General features: G+C 34.5%; 3 protein-coding genes across 3 annotated transcripts in view; 1 reads left to right on the forward strand and 2 right to left on the reverse strand.

Moving 5' to 3' along the window:
* The window catches only part of LOC112451910 (protein masquerade-like), a 25282-nt gene extending 13833 nt beyond the window's left edge, over positions 1 to 11449 (reverse strand). The window contains exons 1-2 of the mRNA XM_025011818.1: positions 9518 to 11449; positions 3518 to 3822 (exon numbers count right to left, since the gene is read on the reverse strand). Coding sequence (XP_024867586.1) covers positions 3518 to 3822; positions 9518 to 9620 — 408 coding nt within the window. The 5' untranslated portion in view covers positions 9621 to 11449. The remainder of the gene's footprint in view (positions 1 to 3517; positions 3823 to 9517) is intronic.
* A 1471-nt stretch (positions 11450 to 12920) lies between these two features.
* Positions 12921 to 16175, reverse strand: LOC112451908 (BRCA1-associated RING domain protein 1-like). The gene is made up of 8 exons (XM_025011816.1): positions 15916 to 16175; positions 15344 to 15532; positions 14709 to 14868; positions 14492 to 14572; positions 14142 to 14338; positions 13851 to 14063; positions 13653 to 13762; positions 12921 to 13468 (listed from the first exon to the last, which is right to left on the reverse strand). The coding sequence occupies exons 1-8, from the start codon at positions 15984 to 15986 to the stop codon at positions 12978 to 12980; spliced, it is 1512 nt and encodes a 503-aa protein (XP_024867584.1). The 5' UTR covers positions 15987 to 16175; the 3' UTR covers positions 12921 to 12977.
* Positions 16176 to 16314: 139 nt separating this feature from the next.
* Positions 16315 to 17453, forward strand: LOC112451909 (protein aveugle). The gene is made up of 3 exons (XM_025011817.1): positions 16315 to 16483; positions 16559 to 16672; positions 17094 to 17453. The coding sequence occupies exons 1-3, from the start codon at positions 16445 to 16447 to the stop codon at positions 17268 to 17270; spliced, it is 330 nt and encodes a 109-aa protein (XP_024867585.1). The 5' UTR covers positions 16315 to 16444; the 3' UTR covers positions 17271 to 17453.
* The last annotated feature ends 2441 nt before the right edge of the window (positions 17454 to 19894 follow it).

The raw sequence follows: 19894 nt of genomic DNA on the forward strand, positions 1-19894 counted from the left end.
TTTAATTAATTTATTGACATTTTCACGAGTCTAATGATATATTTGAATATGTAGATATATTAAATAATATACTAATATATGCAATGGGCTGTTTTATGATTATATAAAGTTATTCATCATAAGGGTAAGTTTTCCTCTAACCTAACCTAACCTAACAAATAACACTTTCCAAGTAATACACGCCGATTTTTCATCTTTTGGGGTGTGATTCAAGAATCCAAAAGATGATAAGTTATACCAAAAAAATTAGCTCAATATTGTATAAATGACTTATACAAGATGCTAGCTCTTTTTAATGATATAGGAAGGTGTGATCAAATATCTCGCAAAAATATATATAAATATATACTTTTTATCGCAGGATAATGAAACAAATCAGTTCCTATTATAAAATCTTATAATTTTATCGAAAAAGTTGGAGGCAATCTTATCGTGATGTTCAGAGGGGCTTTCTAGGTCAAGCAAATGTCATCATCTTAAACGTGATTGAAACCAAGCAACTTTTGTTTAAAAACTTTTTTCGCAAATGTGTTGTTTGAGAGATATTTGATCATACCTGTATCATTAAAAAGAGAACATCTTGTATATATAAGTCATCTAAACAATATTAAGCTAATTTTTTTGACATAAATTATCATCTTTTGAGTTCCTGAATCACACCCAAAAAAAAAAATCGGCGTAGGTATATCACTTGGGAAGTGTTACTTAATTGTAACTTGTAAGTACTTGTAAGTACTAACAGTACTATAATTATTATCTAAATACACTCACCCGCAAAAAAACGGGCCACTTGAAATCAGTGCTAAAAAGCACTAAATTCAAAGTTGCAATATCTTTGTGAAAAATGATCGCAGAGTAATGCCTAAAAAAGCTTAAATCCTCAGTTTTTGAATGCTTCAAGGTTCGTTTCTCTGCGAAAATTTTACTACAAACGGCACTAATTTAAAGTGGACCTTCCAAAATTGAAGAATAGACTTCAACTTTCATAGCGTGGAGAACGAAATTTATTCTTTAAATTTTATCAATTGTATTGTAAAATTCAACATTTTCTCTTTAAAATGCTTTTTTAATCATTACGCTACCATTTTTTTTTTTCACTGAGTTATGATGACAATTTAAAATGAGCAGTGCATTTTCAGGTCTTTTCTCTAAAAATGTATCCTGCCGCCGATATCCGTATCTTTTGATTTGTTATGAAAACTGCTCCGTTGACAAAACAATGCAAATGACAAATTGCGGTGTTCATACGGGAACGACAAACCGCGGGATACTTATCTCCGCTGTGACACACATACACACACACACGCGCGCGCGCGCACATACACACACGAAGTGTAAGTCCGACTGTGTAACCTTTCCGCAAAAGAAGATATAATTTTAATTTTTTCTCAAAATCGATCAAAGTTAAAGTATTATATGTTTGAAAAGCTCTCACATGTATGTACATCATTTAAAATGACAACCATCATTGTCTCATTGTCTCTACAAATTATAGTCGACCCAAGATGCCTCCATGTGGAGGTAGACGGTCACATTTACGCCTCGTGCATGTGTCTGTATGTGTGTGGTGTGTATGTGTGTGTGTATCACAGCGGAGATAAGTACCCCGCGGTTCGTCATTCCTGTATGAACATTTCAATTTGTCACTTGCACCATTTTGTCAACGGAACAATTTTTATAACAAATCAGAAGATATACGGATATTGACGGAAGAATACAGATTTTTAGAGAAAAAAACCTGAAAATGCACTACGCACTTTAAATTGTCATAACTCGATGAAAAAAATGGTAGCGTAATAATTAAAAAAGTATTTTAAAAAGAAAATGTTATAGTTTTCGATACAATCGATGAAATTTAAAGAATAAATTTTATTCTCCACGTGCACGCTATAAAAGTTGGAGTTTATTCTTCAACTTTGCAACTTTAAATTAGTACCGTTTGTAGTAAAAATCTTCGCAAAGAAACGAGCCTTAAAGCATCAAAAGGTTTCAAGCTTTAAAACGCTTTTTTAAACAAAACTCTGCGATCATTTTTCACAATATTTTTTACAATACTTTAAATTTGGCGCTTTTTAGTGCTGATTTTAAGTGGCCTGTTTTTTTTGCAAGTGTGTGTGTGTGTGTGTGTGTGTGTGCGCGCGCGTGCAAGAGTGTGTGTGAGTGTACGTGTACGTGTGCGTGTGCGTGTGTGCGTGTACGTATATGCGCGCGCACCTATATAATATACAACATATATAATAAGATATATACACTGCTCAAAAAAATTAGGGGATTACTTTTTCTCAATGACTTTTTGCCCATTTTTAAACTGTAATTACTCAGCGAATATATAACATAATAAAAAAAGTTTTAAAAAAAGGTTTTACATGGCAAACTCTCTACTATAAGGTGCTTTTGTTCAATTTTCACTCAGGTTAATACTCAAAGGCGTGGTTAGCTTTGTAAAAGGACGTATTTAAGATACCCAAGATCTTATGAAATTTGTAGTTTTTCACCGCCTAACAAAAAAATTGGCAAACATAATCATTGATATCATGCATCTTAAAGTATAGACTTTGCTCTTTTAAATGAAAAAAAAAAAACTTTGTCTACGCCGATTATTTAGCGAGATATCGCAATTTAAAATAACCCCTGTTTTTTTATGATTTTAGCACAGTACCGCCGGCATTTGCGTAACCTGATGTGCAGCACGGGGAGATTGCTCAGTCGGATTTTGCAAATCATAAATGTATGTGTATGTGAATGTGTATGTGTATGGAGTGTACATATGTATGTGTGATTGAAGAGGCACTGCGTCAAATTTGGAATAAAATTTCTTAATCTGATGTAAAAAAATGTATCAACATGAGATCAAGATTGCGCAGGGTAATACGACGAAGAGATGACAACACTTCTTACTAAAAAAAAACCTCTACATGTACACACATACATATGTACACTCCATACACATACACATACATTCATGATTTGCAAAATCCGACCGAGCAATCTCCCCATATGGTGCACATCAGGTTACGCAAATGCCGGCGGTACCGTGCTGAAATCATAAAAAAAACAGGGGTTACTTTAAATTGTGATATCTCGCTAAATAATCGGTGTAGGACAAAGTTTTTTTTTTATTTGAAAGAGTAAAGTCTGTACTACTTTAAGATGGTATCAATGATTATGTTCACCAATTTTTTCGTTAGGCGATGGAATACTGCTTTTGGATATCTCATATACGTCGTTATACAAAGATGACCACGCCTTTGAGTATACTTTTTTTATGTTAATTATTCGCTGAGTAATTACAGTTTAAAAATGTGCAAAAATTTACTGAGAAAAAGTAATTTCTTAATTTTTTTTAGCAGTGTACATATGTGTATATATATATATATATATATATATATATATATATATATATATATATATATACATATATATATATATATATGTATATCTTGTTTTCTAGCAATAACTTTCTAGAGTAGTTTTCAGCCCAACTTATTTTCTCTAATACCAAATCTGCTGAACGTACCGGTGTAGTTTTTGCCGAAGAGACGGAAGTCGACGTGCTGAGCATCGTTGTAGTTGTCGGGGGCGTCGTAGAAATCGTCGTGGTCTTGACGACCGTCGTGGACGTGGTCGAAGTGGGCTCCTCGTCGTCGATCGCGTTTTCGGACGAGGTACTATTTATCGGATCCTGCAGGCAGCATCGCATACTCGCCGCAGGACATTGCACGTCCTCGAGGACATCGTCGCACATTATCGACGCCCACGCGTGCACGCATACTCCCGGACAGTCAGCAATCTTCGCCGTGCTCGTTAAAGAATTTAAGAAGCCTGCGTACATAAATCATTCCTATATATATCTCGATCTATCATGACAAATTAAAATTGGCGTAATTTAAATTTAATACAATATCATATATTTTCTCTATGTACAAATATATGTATAATATATAAATTTCTCAAAGTTGCATTACTTTATTAATTATAAAAAAAAGAAGAAATAGAAGTATTGTATTATAAAGAGATTCGTTATAAGAGCTATGAAGGTATTACAAGTGTTGGCGGTGATCAGAATTATAACGGTCCCAAATTCTGAATCAGTTAGACCTCGATCCTGAGGAAAGAAAGAAGGGAAATTTAATCGATTCGAGTATGCCGAGAAACGCGGGTTGGGACAAGGCCCGGTGCGTCGACCGCGGAGGTGTTACCTCACAATCTCGCGGCGGCGAGATTAGAGGAAAGCCTCTTACAAAATTACAACTGTCACCGCTGCCGCTGTCATCATTAATTGTAACTGTATATCGCTTAGGGTGACGCAGTAGGGGCATCGTCAGCGAACAGCAGGAATTCCTGCATACATAATTTTATCGGCGAGACCACCTTTACGAAAGTGGTCAAGGATGACCGAGCTTGATCTTAACAGACGTGGGAAGCAAGCTAATGACCTGGGTACCACTTCGCTATTATCGAAGACCTCTCCGGCGGAACCGGAGAGTTTACATCAGATTATATTCTATTTTTCTATTATATATTCCATGAGATCGATATTATGTAAAAAAAATAGTTGGTAATTTTTAGAAAGGTGAGAAATTTGAAACAATATAATGTAAAGTCAATTCCAAATTTCCATAAAATTAGAAGAAAAATTTAATGATTTTATATCTAAAAAAAAGAGACTCGCGATCCTCTAATAATACTCATGATTACCCATCATTTCATGATGGAAATAAGAATTATATTAGTCTTTCTATACATTTTTAAGATCAGACATTTTTTTAACGTATACAATTGTTCTTATCCACATGAGTCTTTAATATAGCGAAGAAAACCGAGACATTATATTAATAGTTAATTATTAGTTAGGGAAAATGTCTCTTAGAATGCACGAATATAAAGAAGCGTTGCAATATGTATAAAAAATTTTACAAAATTTTCTAAAACATAATATTAAAATTATTATAGGACTGAAAAATTCTGAAGTTTAGGCATATAGAAATTCTAAACAATTATGTAAAGAATTCTAAGATAAATTTTCACCAAGGCATTTATTTAATTCTCCTACATTTATATAATATTGACCGCTATTTTATATACGCTAAGTATATATATACATACATATATATATATATATATATATATATATATATATATTATTTTATGCGCTTGCAACTTTCGAAATCAATCGCATCCAATTCAACGAGCGCACAGGGAGGAGTCAATCGTGCGGGTGTTTCGCACCGCCGCGGTGCCGTGTGTTAACGATGGCGCCGATTATGGATGAAAGTTTAAGCGAAGTACCGCAATTCGTCACGCCGCCGCCGGGTCCCGCCAAGAAATTCGCACGATGATATTATACTCGACTCCCCCAGCTGGTTTCACTTTGGCAGGCATAACGGACCAAACAAACATAACGGTAGTTAATGAGCTGCTCGACTCAAGCCGCGTATATAGCTGTCTTCGGCGTCGCACGTGTTTCGTCTAACGCTGCAATTTGATTTCGGATTCGTTGAATGATTACGCAGTAAAGTCCGTGAACGCAAATACCGATTCCATGAGCTACAGTCTTAGAAGACACTTTTATTATATCAATGAGACACTAAGAAACATTCGTTTTAGTTTACACGTTTATCCTATTGACTATAATTAATAACTTTTGAGAATTTCTGCAGAAATAAAAAAAATAAAAAAAAACAGAATAAAAAGGTACTGGTATCCTGGTAAAACACTTTTCATACATATAAAAAATATATACAATATATTACATATATTTTTATATAAAAATCGACATATTATATATTATAAATATATACCTACAATATATTAATATAGATTTTTCCTCTTGTATAATTCTTTTTTCGTATACATAAGGAAAAATAATAAAAAATTAAAAGAATAATTTTTGCATCGTTTTTCTATATAAAGATTAAAGTATAAAGAAATAAAAAAAAAATGCTCATATTTAATCATATCTAAATGTAATAATTGCATGTAAAATATGATTATATGTAATTATATACAGAATATTGTATAATCTAATCACAATTTTTGTAAAAAATTTTGTAAACTTTTTGTAAAAAAAACAATGCAAAAGTTATTTTCCTAGTTATTTTTTGTTTATTCTTCTTATTATTTTTCTTATATATGCGGACAGAGATTATACAAAAGAAAGAAAACATATATGGACATATTATGTACAATAATTATATATATTTATAATAATTATATTTACAATAATTATATATTATGTACAATATTATATACATTTATATGTTTTTATGTACCTAAACAATTTTTTACGTTTTCGTTTTCAAAACAACAGTTATAAAGAAACAGAATTCTGATTGTCCGCAGGTCTTGAATAAAAAAAGATACTATTATTTTTAAGAGAGACTCATTCAATGTTATATAATTGAGTCTCAAACTAAAAATCAAGAAACATACCTGCGAAACGTATATAAAACATAAAAAATATATATATATATATAGTATATAGAATAAGGTACAGTATTTCTAAACTTCGCAAAAACTCATCCAATTTTTGAAACCCTCAATATTTAATTGCGTTTTTTATTGAAAGTGGATAATATCAGAATTGAATAATATTTATATCTAAAAAATATCTAATGTTTTATGACCAGTTGGTATAATATGTATGTACTGACTGTTAATTAAAATAATCTGAAAAAGTCTAAAATAAAGAAATATGCAAAGAAAATTAAAAAGAAGTACACATGCGGCATGTAGGCTTTTACGAAAAAAAACTTGCCTCTGAATAAATTTATTATTTATATCCATGTTATAATTTGTCATTATTACTTCATAAAAATATATAATTTATTTCGTGCAAAAATTTTATTAAAAATATATGCAAATAAAATGTAGGTATATGTAGGTTGTGACTGATTTTTTACGAATTTGGAAATACTGGTGTACTATTAAGTCAAGATTCCGTCATTACTGATCCGTAAAATTACGTAAAATTACGTTGTATTTTCAACGTCACGCGCGAGCTTAATTAGGATCGGTTTCTGCAATTTTCGATAAATCTTTTGCTCGCCGTATCTCACACAGGAAATCCGTACACTTTTAAGACATTGATTTTCCATTACTTTAAGGTGGCCGATTGCACGATGGTGTGATTCGATCTTTCACATGATTCAATTAATTCTGCTCGATTCAAAAAGTTCTTATATCATGCTTTTAACGATAAATATTTGATCATAATTTCGTGCCTTCGTAATTAATACTTGAAGAATAAATAATAAAATTTAGTGGCCCTTAAGGCTCCTGGATGGTCACCGCGGCCATATTGAATTCTCACTATTGAGGCGAGGAAAACACCCAATTTTGTCGTCCGTACCATTTTCAAATAAAGAGACATTTCAATAAAACATCACTATAGATCGTTTCAGAACACTTCCGAAATTGACCGAAAACTACCCTTTTCCCTCGACAATAAACAAACAGCCATAAAACAAAGCCTAAACATACGGGAAAAACAGCCGTTTAACGACTATCGAAAGGAGGTGAAAACGTTACTTCCGCATGCAAATCTTACTTTTCGGTCAATTTTACGATTTTCACGAATACGTTAAACGTTAGAGCACAAGCACAGAGCGAGTAATAAAGAAATAGCAAGGACGACAAAATAGGTTGTCAACATGTCACAAGACAGAATTCTCCATTGGAGAGAGTGAGAGGAGAGAGTGGCGGCGCCACCGTCAACGCAGAGTTCTCGGCTGACCATCCAGGAGCCTTAAGAATCCTCCAATGAGACGTAAAATTATTCGATATTTTGATAAACTCAAAGCGATACAATCAATTAGAGAGAAAAATGCCATTTACAGTCTGGACTGGATTTTATATTTTTTTTTGTAGCCTAATAATAATATTGTGTGAATTTCATATACTTTTTTTAAAGTAAACTGCGCGCCGAGTTTTTGTCGATCTTTAAAACATCATTATCAAATCACAAGATGCTTATTAGCATCAATTTAAATCGATTATCGATTTAAGTATGTGGATTTACTGTTCCAACCAGGAGCTGTTTTAAACGCCGCTAAAAAATCGGCGCGCAGTTTACTGAGTTTGGAAAAAGTATATAAAATTCACATAATATTATTATTATAGGCTATCAAAAGATCCAGTCCGGACCATAAATAGCGTTTTTCTCTCTAACTGACTGTATAATGGTATATCATAACGGTCGTGCTTCACTTATATATCAAAGCAATACATTGCGTTTATGAGAATCAGGACTTTCGATACAGTATAGTACCCTAGAAAACATTACAATGTATCGCCTTCCTGTCCGAAGTGAAGAAGGCAATGACTAATTTTGCTTATTGTAATAATAACGGTAGCAAAAAATCAGGCTGACCGGAAGTCCGCCTCTGCGAACAATAAACAAATCGAGTAAAAAGATAATGTCAGCCTAGAACGTGGAACGAAGACGAGTGCATCGCTTCCTAGTTTTTAAGCTCACAAGCGGCCTTGTTACTTGTTACCGCCAGTGAATCGACCATCATCCGCATAGCGCTATACGCAACTTCTAAAAGTAGAACAGTCGCATCCTTCCAGATTCTACCTATAAAAGCGTGCGCCGCATACAGTCGGCGCACGCGAATTTCTATTTCTCGAAGCCGCTACCGGGTAACTTTTTGTCGGCCGTATATTACGTGCGTCGCATATGTACGCAAAAATCACGCCGCTCATCACGAGCCGTCAGGAAAGAGACAAAATCAGTTCAATACAGACACAGTTCTGACCTAAACATCCATCTCAATTAACTAACGATACGGTATTACTTGCACGTTCGTATATTGCACAAGTATTGTATATCAAATAATACCGAATATATATATTTAGGCCGTTCCAGAAACTTGCATCATATGTTGATCGTTTAATAATAAATAACTGACACAATTAAAGTTCATAATTATTTCTTTTTCATGTAAATTTATGACAATAACTTTTTTAGGAATGCTATAAGAGAATTTTACATAAGTGTAACAATGAAAAGATACTTACGGATGTATATATAAGCGAATAATAAAATATCTGTATGATTATCACATTTCTTTTTGGGGACGGTGCATTTTATTAAACGTAACAGTCGTAAGCTTTCATAAGCTGAACGTCAATTTTGTTCCCATCTCCCATCTTTCAGTCATTCACGGTATATGATTATAAGTTGTAAAAAATCATAAACTTGTACGCGGTAAAACTTTTCTGATGGAAGTTTCAAGAAGCTCCCATCTCATCTCTTCATCAATTTCGCGTTGCCAATACTATCCTTTTGATTATTATATTATAGTATTCTTTTCTACGAGTATTGGCTTTATTAAATCTCTTCAGTAATACATCAAACAAGTTTTTCAACGACATGGATCGATAGAAAACCGAGCCAAATCATGAACTTTATCGTTCTCTGACAAATGTCTTCCTCTACAAACTTTGACTGAGAATGTCACAGTATCATGCCTCCCACGCAATGTCTCAGTCAGTTGCGAATCGCGATTCTTACCTGACAGGAAAGTACTAGCCAAGGAATCATCATCCTGCGCGCCAACTAACCCGATGAGCGCGAGCAAAAGGACGATGCCCCCGGGGGCAGCTCTCAATATCATCTTCAGCCTCCCTCTAGCCGTCTCCGTTTGTTTCTTCGATCGGGAGAAACAATGAAAAAAGAAAGAGAAAAAAAGAGAGAAAGAAAGAAGGAAATTGTCTCCAAGAGGTGCACTGTCTTATTCGCGTGGTCTCGATCACGTGCGTGTCAAACTGCCTCTCTTCACCGTCGGGAGAGTTCAACGACGTTCACAATGTTGCGTTGTACGAACCCACATCGCCTGCCTCGGCTCGTTTGACGAGCACCAACTGGGTAGAGATCAGGGCCTACTTGTGGGTCAGGGTGTGCGGATCCCCACCTCCATGCGGTGGCGGCCCGAGAACTCCGAGAAGGTGAGAGAAACAAAGAGGAAGAAAAAGAAAGAAGGAAACAAGACGAGATGACGGTCGACCGGCTTTGCGAACGCTATCCGGAGGGGATAGGGTTGTTGACAGGGGCGGTGCTAGCTACTTCTGTTGCTTTTTTTGTTCCTACAAAACACGGGTGAAATCAGCAATTTAGATTATCGCACGGAATAAGTAACGCCTACGAAGAAAAAAATTTAATCAATATCTTAATTAATCTAATCAATTAGTACACTATTTACCAAAATTCTAAAGTGTACTTGTGAAATACATATTAAGAAATGTCATTTTGAAAGCAATACCGATTGCGCCTGCATTATTCGCGATATATAAGACGTCTTTTTTAAAATTTCCATTCCTGTAATAAATAATTTTATTCACGACTCGAGTCAGAAGAGTTTAAGATGGATATCTAATCGGGCAATCCGTCCCTGCTTTCTTCGGTATGCATTCTTCGTTTCTTCCTCGATAACTGATTATCTAGGTATCTCTCTTGGATGCGCTACGTACTCGGCATAGTCTCGGTCCATGCTCGTCTTCTCCTCTTGATCCTCACGCTCTCCTCCGCGCGGCCGGATCTCACTCTTTTTTCTATTTTCCTCCAGTTTTACACTCTTCTTCCTCTTTCCCTCTCCGTCCTGTTCTCCTTTCTAGCCGCTCTTCCGTCGTTTCCCTCTTTCCTTTCCATACACGTGCACCGTGTGCGCTTGTAATACGTATACACGCTGCGCATGCACGGGTATGTGTACGACGCGTATGCGTGTGTGCCCGTGTGCGACTAGCGGTACTTCACCCGTAAATGTACAAGATACCGTACGATATTTTCCTCCAGAATTAATCGCACTTTGCACACAAGGTGGCATCGTCCCACGACTATAGCATAAATTCCTGATAGAATTCCATAAGAACTGTCTGGACGTAATGACTGTTAAATTAACGGACATAAAATTTATCGCACTACATGTCGATTCACGCCTATGCTTAAAGCATTAATCGACTAAAACTATCTCGTACTGACAAAAAGATAATGAAAATTATTGAAAGAGAGAGGCATTCTTCACAGCTCATTTTGGAAGGGATAGATATATAAATCTAACTAAAAATAACACATGTATCAAAATTTAGCTTATTTGTGATATATAACATATTTTGTCAATGAATTTGTTTTTTACATACGTATAAATTCGTGTTTGTCCCTTTTTCAATTTGCATAAATCACGTGAAGCTCTTTTCAAGAGTATCTCATTGCACAGAACAAAAAATTTGAAAAAAATATTGATGTATAATGTATTTAATATATTATACATATTATAATTTATATCTTATATGTATATATACAGGTATATGCAAGGTGTAACATAAATGTGTGTAAACCGCTACTTCAGGGGTACATTCTACTCATCAAAATGAGCAAAAAAGTTCATATAAGATATAAATGTATATCCAAAAATGCATTGTTACAGTGGCCTAGTTTACACCGACCTCTTGATACGCGTATCAAATAGTACAATATATTTGAACTGATCAGCCAATAATCAAACTTATTATTTACTAGTTATTTGTTTTTCGGGACATCTAAAATAAATGGTCTACTCCTGGCCTGTTGACAACATTAATAATCTTTGTCAGTGTATTGAAAACGGGTTCAATGGAATACGACCGTAAAACATTGCGTGTTTGTGAAAGGGTGAGAAGATCGCTAATAAAGGAAGGCTCAGAACTGAACTCCGCCCATTTTGATGAAACTTAGCAGGATTACAGAGAAAGTTCCCCTGAATGTAATAGTACCCTTATTTGAGTGTAAACGGTCAATTGTTTCCGAGATATTTTAGTGGTGTCTTTAGACCAGAGCTTGTTAGGATACTCACAGACGAGTATTTGTGGTGTAATGGATATGGTAACTGCCTCATAATTATTTTATTTATATGTTCTTTTATAAAGTAACTATAATATATATATATATATATATATATATATATATATATATATATATATTATAATATATAATTTATGTAATACGTAATACAAATTTTTATATTAAAATTCTTTTATTTTTTATATCAACAATAATTATTTTTGTCATAAAACATTATATAAAAAAATTAATTGTGGGATTTAAACTCAAGTCTACAAATGGAGGGGTAAAAACCATAGTAGTGCAAGTCAAATTTTTAAAAATATTTTCTCGTGTGCATAGATGCAATCTGTACAATATATAAATTGCATCTATGCACACGAGAAAATATTTTTAAAAATTTGACTTGCATCACTATGGTTTTTACCCCTCCAAATATTATGAGGCAGTTACCATACGCCACAAATACTTGCTTATAAGTGTCCTAATAAACTTTACTCTAAAGACATCACTAAATTTATTAATAAAATATCTCAGAAACGCTTGACCGTCTGCACCTAAATAGGGGTACTATTACATTCGAGGAAACTTTGTCTGTAATCCTGCCAAGTTTCATCAAAACCAGCGGAATTCAGTTCTGAGTCTTCCATTGTTAACAATCTTCTTACCCTTTCTCCCGACGTTTTGCGTATTTCATTGAACCCGTTTTCAATGCACTGATAAAGATTATTAATGTTGTTAACAGGCCGGGAGTAAACAATTTGTTTTAGATATTCCCAAAAACATAAAAACACACCAGGAAACCACTGATATCCATCTAATCTAAATGGTGCCCATCCTTCGTGTCTCTTTAAACATGACTGTAACAATACATTTTTGGACATACATTTATATGAACTTTTTTACTTATTTAGACGAGTAGAATCCACCCATGAAGTAGCAGCCTACATTTATGATGCACTCTGTATATGTATATATACACACATTTATAATATATATATATATATATATATATAATGTGTGTGTGTGTGTGTGTGCCTGCGCGTGTATGTATACACACACATTATAATATAAAAATAGGTAGAATTTTCGTATTACTCTATCATTGAAAATAAATAGAATATATTGTAATAATTGAACAAAAAATATAATATATAATTTAAGACAACCCCAGGTGAGCCGGATCGATAAGAGTAAATTTTTCGATGCATTCAATTAACCATATCAACGGCAGACTCTTAATATGCGGCATCTTGTACCTAACACGAGGTTCACCTTTACCTGGCATATATATAATATAATGCGTACATTTGTGCAAAGGATGAAATAAGTCATTCGCAGCGTGAAAAGGTATCACTTGCGACATATCTTTCAAGTCTTCCGGATCTGGTTCTCTAGTGAGCACCGTTCCTTCTCCTTCTTTCACAAGTCTCACCAGATCGTCTTTCGTAAATCGCACATCACCGATAGAATAAATCATATTCGCTTGCAAAATAAAATAAAAAAAACAATTGTTGAACAGGCGTGGATTTTTACATTCCGCGTTTCGTCTCGCTTTCTTTGGGATGCCGTAAGTGGGTGCGCCGTTAACTTCGAACAATTCGAGATCCACATTAGCTACTTCATCCATGTCTGCTGCTAGTTGAATCCCTTTAAATAAATCGCACAATTTAATGTTGATTTGTTCCTATACATATTAATTTTGTATAGCTTAAATTTTTATTTAAATATAACAATTTTACTGTATTAGACTATTAATATATTTGTTAAGCAAACAACTGGACATTCACAGCATAAAGAATCATCATAAACATGTAATAATATTTCATCTTACATTCACTATTGAGAAGCCAACTTCCATAGATAATTGTGAACAGAACATCAAGTGTTAATTTTGTAATATTTTGCTCATTCACCTCTACTATAACGTGTGTAACAGTTGGTCTAGAATACAAAAGTTGATTATATCATATTATTGTACATTAACTTCAAAGAGAAAAACAATAAAAAAATACAAAAAAATAGACTATACCTATATGTTGTCAAAATTTTGAATTTATGTCTCGCAGCCACGAGACCAAGCAATTTCTGATTTTCATGTTTTAAATTTGACGCGAGAATCACAAATTTGTCACATGTACGAGTAGATGTATCTAGCATTTGATTGAGGTCCGATACCTTTTCAGACGGGGTGTTTGGTAAATCCATCAGAAGCTCTCGCATCTCTTCGGATTTACAGTAATCTCTGCATGGTCAAATCAAGATTATGTAACAAAGCTGTCTTTAAAATATTCTTTGTCGTTACAATAAAGTGTACACGTACATAGGTTTTTTGCCATGCTGATCATATTGGTTTCTGTCAGCATTGTGACGCAATAACAACTTGGCTTCTTCAATTCTGTTACATTTAATAGCTTCGTGTAGTGGTCTTCGATTCTTGTAACCTGATATATCAGGTGATGCTCCACAATTCAGTAATAGTTCACATATTTCAGTATATCCAAAACTAACCATTTCTTGCTAAAATGATTATACAGAATAATAGCAATTCAAACTTGATGAGATAGGGTGCGTTCCGTTTCACGCATGGTGTGTGAAGTGGAATGCACCCATAGTGCAAAAATATATATTTTTTAAAGGAAACCGTAAAAAACATTGATAGAATTCCTTTACCAGTGGTGTCCAACCAGCATGATCTTTTGTATTAGGATTTGCACCAGCCAACAAGAGATGTTTCACTTGTTCGGCATTTCCCTGCAAAATAATCATTTCTTGAAACGTTTAAAAATGGTTATTTTTAAATTTATGTTTGACATGTAATTTAATTTAGATAGAATACAATAGTCATTTTAAACTAAATAAGGGATATATTACTGTTTGATGTCTATACCTTCAAGCATGCGGTGTGTAATTGTGTTTCACCTTTGGGATTTGTTTTATTTATATTCTTCTTACGTATATAATCCTGCTTCCTTGGTGTATGAAGTACTGTGGATATCGTATTGTCCAATGACGTATTGGATGTGTCTGTAATATTGTCCCATACATCTCTAAAATGGCAATTTATTTTTATTACTCTATTACTTATAATATACATATATTATTTATATACATTCAAAAAGATGTCCAAATTTCTAGGGGTAATCAAAGAGACCAAAACTAATGTTTTTTTGTTAAATAACAATGGATCTGAAACTAACATTGAGCGACTTGTGAATCTACACAGGTAAAATAAGAGATTGGAAAAGGTTATTATAGGTGTGATTGAGAATTACTTTATTATGACAATAAATAAGCTAATCGGGGCAATACAGAGACTAAAAAATATGATACTAAAAAAATAATACCTTCTCCAATCTCTTATTTTATCTGCACAAGTTCACAAGTCGCTCAATGTTTCAGACCCATGGTTATTTAACAAAAAAAAAACACTTGTTTTGGTCTCTTCTATTATCCCTAAAAGTTTGTATGTCAAATTTTTGAACACTCTGTAATTGTATCCAAAAAATGAACATCTAATCTAACCTCTTCTGAATAATTTCTGCAATAAGATCGCAATTCTGTACAAGATTGGATATTAAATGATCAGGCTTTATTTCCTTTGGCTGCACTGGTACATCGCATTTGACACATTTTGTTGCAGACTCAATACAATCATGACAAAAGAAATGGCCACAATTTGTGAGCCTTACAGGAGACACTGGTTTGGACCCGCTACATAAAAAGAATTTTTATGTTATGAACATATAATACATATAAGCATAAAAGTACAGTATATATATGAGTTTACAAGTATAAAATAATGATATATAACAACAAAATCTTAAGGACCGTCTATAATAGCCGTAAAAGTATGCAGTAAGACGTAAGCAGTAAACTACTGACTAGTGGGATTTTACAATTCAAGAATAATCGACTGTGGTTGGTTCAATAGGTTACTGTTTACGTCTTACTGCTCCCGTGTTCCTTTTTTACTGGCATTGCTGAAAATATATAGTTTTCGTCACGTAACTATAGATTTTCAGTACTAGCAGTGAATTAAAGGAACACAGCCTGCATACTCTTACGGCTATTGTAGACGGTCCTTTAACAATTACCATTTTCCACAAACAAGAACGTTTGCAAAATCTTGCAACGCACTAGCAGTATTCGTCCATGAAATCTCCATGTTCGCAAGTTGATTTTCCAAATATTTGATGTAATGTATCCACGAATAGGCAAACGCACACAATTAAAACGCCCTGTTAAAATATCAAATTTTATCTGCAAATATAACACGATGTTAACCTTCTTCTATTAACTTCATGGAGATTTCTCTCCATCCGCCCGCCAAAATAAAATGACGACAAGTGAGATATATCGATGTTAGGAAACATCGATAAACTACGATACATTTACGCATTGAATCGATATTTTCCTATCGATAGCTTGTCCTCAATCGAAAAATCGCATCGTGTGTGCCTTCTTTCATCTTTATTGATTTTATTCACGTTCTCCACCTTGACGGCTTGACAGGAGCAATTTGCGCATCATATGATTTCTACAACGTCTAGTTTGTTATGACACTGTTCATCGTTTTTTATCGCGACGCATTTTGGTTTTCCGCCGTCAAAGAGCGGAAACACGATGGTAGAGGAGGTCGTTAATTCCACCGTCAGGACGAAAGTAAAACGATGAGATTGTGCATAGACGAAATCTTGGTTTCTTTGACATACTGTAAGTTGTCATTGCATTTTTCAGAGTAAGACAACCCGGCCACGTCCGATATACCTGTGGAACGTGCTAGACGTGCAGAAGTGGCTTAGACGACACTGCAGTGACTACTATCAGCTGTACTACGAGAATTTTCTGCACGTAAGTGGCCTCTTACTTATGTTGGATGTCTTCCAAATTCCACCTCTGATCCTGTTGCTCCTTGCAATCACAAGGATTTGCACACGATATTAACTCTCAATCTGTATATGAGTCTACGGCGTCCGAGCCAAAATAATATCTGCTCGTAATTGTAAAACTTGCAAGCCTGCCAGAAAATGTCAAATCAAAATGACTATAAAATCGTCAACTATAATATAGACGGATGTTTTGTGATTTTTTTTTAATACTTTAAGATAAGAAAAAATAACGTCAAACGTGACAGACCACGTATACACTCCGAGGATGCAGAAAAGACATATACAGATGGAGGGTTAATTCTATGTTGCTAATTGTACAGCAAGATTTTTTTTGTCGAAAAGAATTATACGTACTTAGTGTAACAATTTTTGTGTCTTTTAAGCATGACATTACGGGAAAGACATTGTTAAGAATAAATGAGAATAGCTTGAGACGGATCGGTATCGATAATGAACAGCACAGGATGGACATATGGAGGGAGATTATGAAACTGCATCTGAAAACAGACATGCTAGAGATTAAGGACATTGAGCGACGTAGTAATACGAAGCTTGACTGATTGTGAGCCATAAACCTATTATTACGCAGCTACATCTTTTTTAATATATATTGTTGCCTATGGTACATATATTGTATATATACATATGTATATAATATTTAATATATTTATTAAATAATATTTATCTTAGAAACATGTAATTTTCATTGTGTAACTTATAAGAATAAAACAGATTGAATCTGATATTGCTTGTATTTTTTAATACAATAATATTTATTTCATGAACAGAAGATTTATTAATTTCGTCAAACAGGCAGGATGAATGCAAAAGTAGGTTATTTCAATAAGATTATAAATATAATATTTTCTACTCGAAATATGCTATTTGTGTGGAAAAATGTACTATGTTCCAATATTTGAGGATAATTATATATTCACAAAAAAATAAGTGTATGTATGTACATGTTCATCGATTGTTGTAAGTTGAAAAATTATACGACACTTTGTACACTTTTAAACTTGTAAATTTATCACATAAGTATATGAATAATAACATTGCTTTCTTAGTGCAAGCAACGCGAACAGACCCTATGCTAGCTTTCACTGAAGAACCTCATAGAGATCCTTTACGAGCTGTGACGTCACGCAAATTAAATTTTGTCCCCTTTTTCAAAACTCTTCAGAATCGGTCAATTATAACTGTCTCTGTCGTAAACCTTACACTTTCGTATTAATATTAACCTTCGCTATGATTCACCAAGACGTTGCAGCCGCCCCTTACCATGCTATGATTCACCAAGACGTCGCAGTCACCTACAATGCAATCGATAATTTAAAAACACGCCTCGGCTGTACCACCCAGAATGCCGGCAGGAATCAAAGGATCTCGGTGAAGAAGCGTCCTACTGATAGCACGAGAAAAATAACATATTTATCAGTCGAGAGCTAATGCAGTATGACTCAAGTGCGTCCTTTGACTCCCTCCAAAGCGTCCTTAGAACCTTCTAGAAGGAATTAATTCTAACCAATGGAAGCCATAGAAGCCTCCCATAATTACCATCTCTATTCGTTCATTAGCAAATCAGAACACGACAAATTCAGCCAGCATTCAAATCGGCCACTATAAAAAATACGTACTCAGTCGGAGCAAAGCTCATTACGCATTATGCTCATTGTCTTTATTAATTAATTGTCGAATCATTAAGTATCGACTCTTGTCTCTTAAACTAACGTCAGTGGACTTTTCATCTCGAAACTGTTCCGGCTGACTGACGAGTTTGAGCCCTTCCGTTCTCGAGGGTTGATTGACGCATTAGGAAGCGCTCCTTCAGTAAAAGCCAGCGTGATAAAAGTGAGTTTAATTTTAATAATCAAGCGAAACTTGTATTCCTTACCCCTATTTTGTGGAGACTGTACCAACAACAAATTGAATTAATAAATTCAGTATTAACCTTTATATTCGCAAGTAATATAAATCACCCCTTTTTCCGTTCCTCCCTTATCTACTACAAAAAAAATAACATTGTGCAACGAGTAAATTCAATAACAATTTATTCCTCAAAATCCCGTGTCACAAAACAACAGCCGGTTCCCGGCTACAAAATAAAGATACAAATAAATCTTCCCAATTGCTCCTGTGGGATACACTATTATTGTAGAATAAGATTCTCTTTCCCCTTTCCACGCACCTCAACAAAGTTAGCCCCTCAAGTGGATTATTGATATATTTTTTTTTACCAATCGTTTGGTGGTTGATTGGTAGTATTTGGTACCGTATTCAAAACGTTCGGTAGTTTCTCGTTTTTCTAGAAAATCAAAAACAAATTTTTGATCTTCTTTTAGCCCCCTCACTTTGATGTGGTAGTTTTTTTTTTTTTTTTTTTAATCGATTGGCGATTGATTGGCAATGTTTGGTACCGCATTAAAAACTTTTGGTGGTTGCGCGTTTCGTTAAAAAATCGAAAAAACAAATTGTTGATCTTCTCTTAGCCCCCCCACTTTGACTGTGGTAGTTTTTTTTTTTTTTAATCGATTGGCGATTGATTGGCAATGTTTGGTACCGCATTGAAACCTTTTGGTAGTTTCGCGTTTTAAAAAGAAAGAATTAATTGTCAACAAATTTTTAACCTTCTTTAGCGCCTACACTTTGACTGTTGGGAATAATTGGGTTGGGACTGTTGGGATTAAATTCTTTTTTTACCAATCGTTTAGTGGTTGATTGGTAATGTTAAGAGCTGTAAGTTATTGAAAATTTTATTTTAACATTCCAGTTATGTACATAGTGACGATTGCACACAATGGGTGCGTTCAGCCGATACTCCGCTAGCCTAGCAATCGTGAGCAGTCGCTCGTTTTCGCTCGTTTCCGCTCGTTTCCTCTCCTTTGACCCAATGGATTAAAAGGAGAGGAAACGAGCGAGCGCTTCTGTCCAGCCAAATTTTTCCGTAGCAAATGGTAGCAAAGCGCTCGCTGCTTACGTGCGCTAGGCTAGCGGAGTATCGGCTGAACGCACCCATTGTGGGCATTCAGGAGCGCATACGTATGTATACGCACTAGGCTTTGGGGTCACATGCGCATGCTCTAGGGCTTAAGCGGGGCGCACACACTTCTGCACAACGCATAATGCGTAAACATAAGGGCTCAGTCACAATGAGAAAAATAAGGAATAAGATAAAGGAATAAGG

The sequence above is a fragment of the Temnothorax curvispinosus genome, unplaced genomic scaffold (assembly GCF_003070985.1).
Source record: "Temnothorax curvispinosus isolate PA1 unplaced genomic scaffold, ASM307098v1 QBEX01002773.1, whole genome shotgun sequence".
Lineage (NCBI taxonomy): Eukaryota > Metazoa > Arthropoda > Insecta > Hymenoptera > Formicidae > Temnothorax > Temnothorax curvispinosus.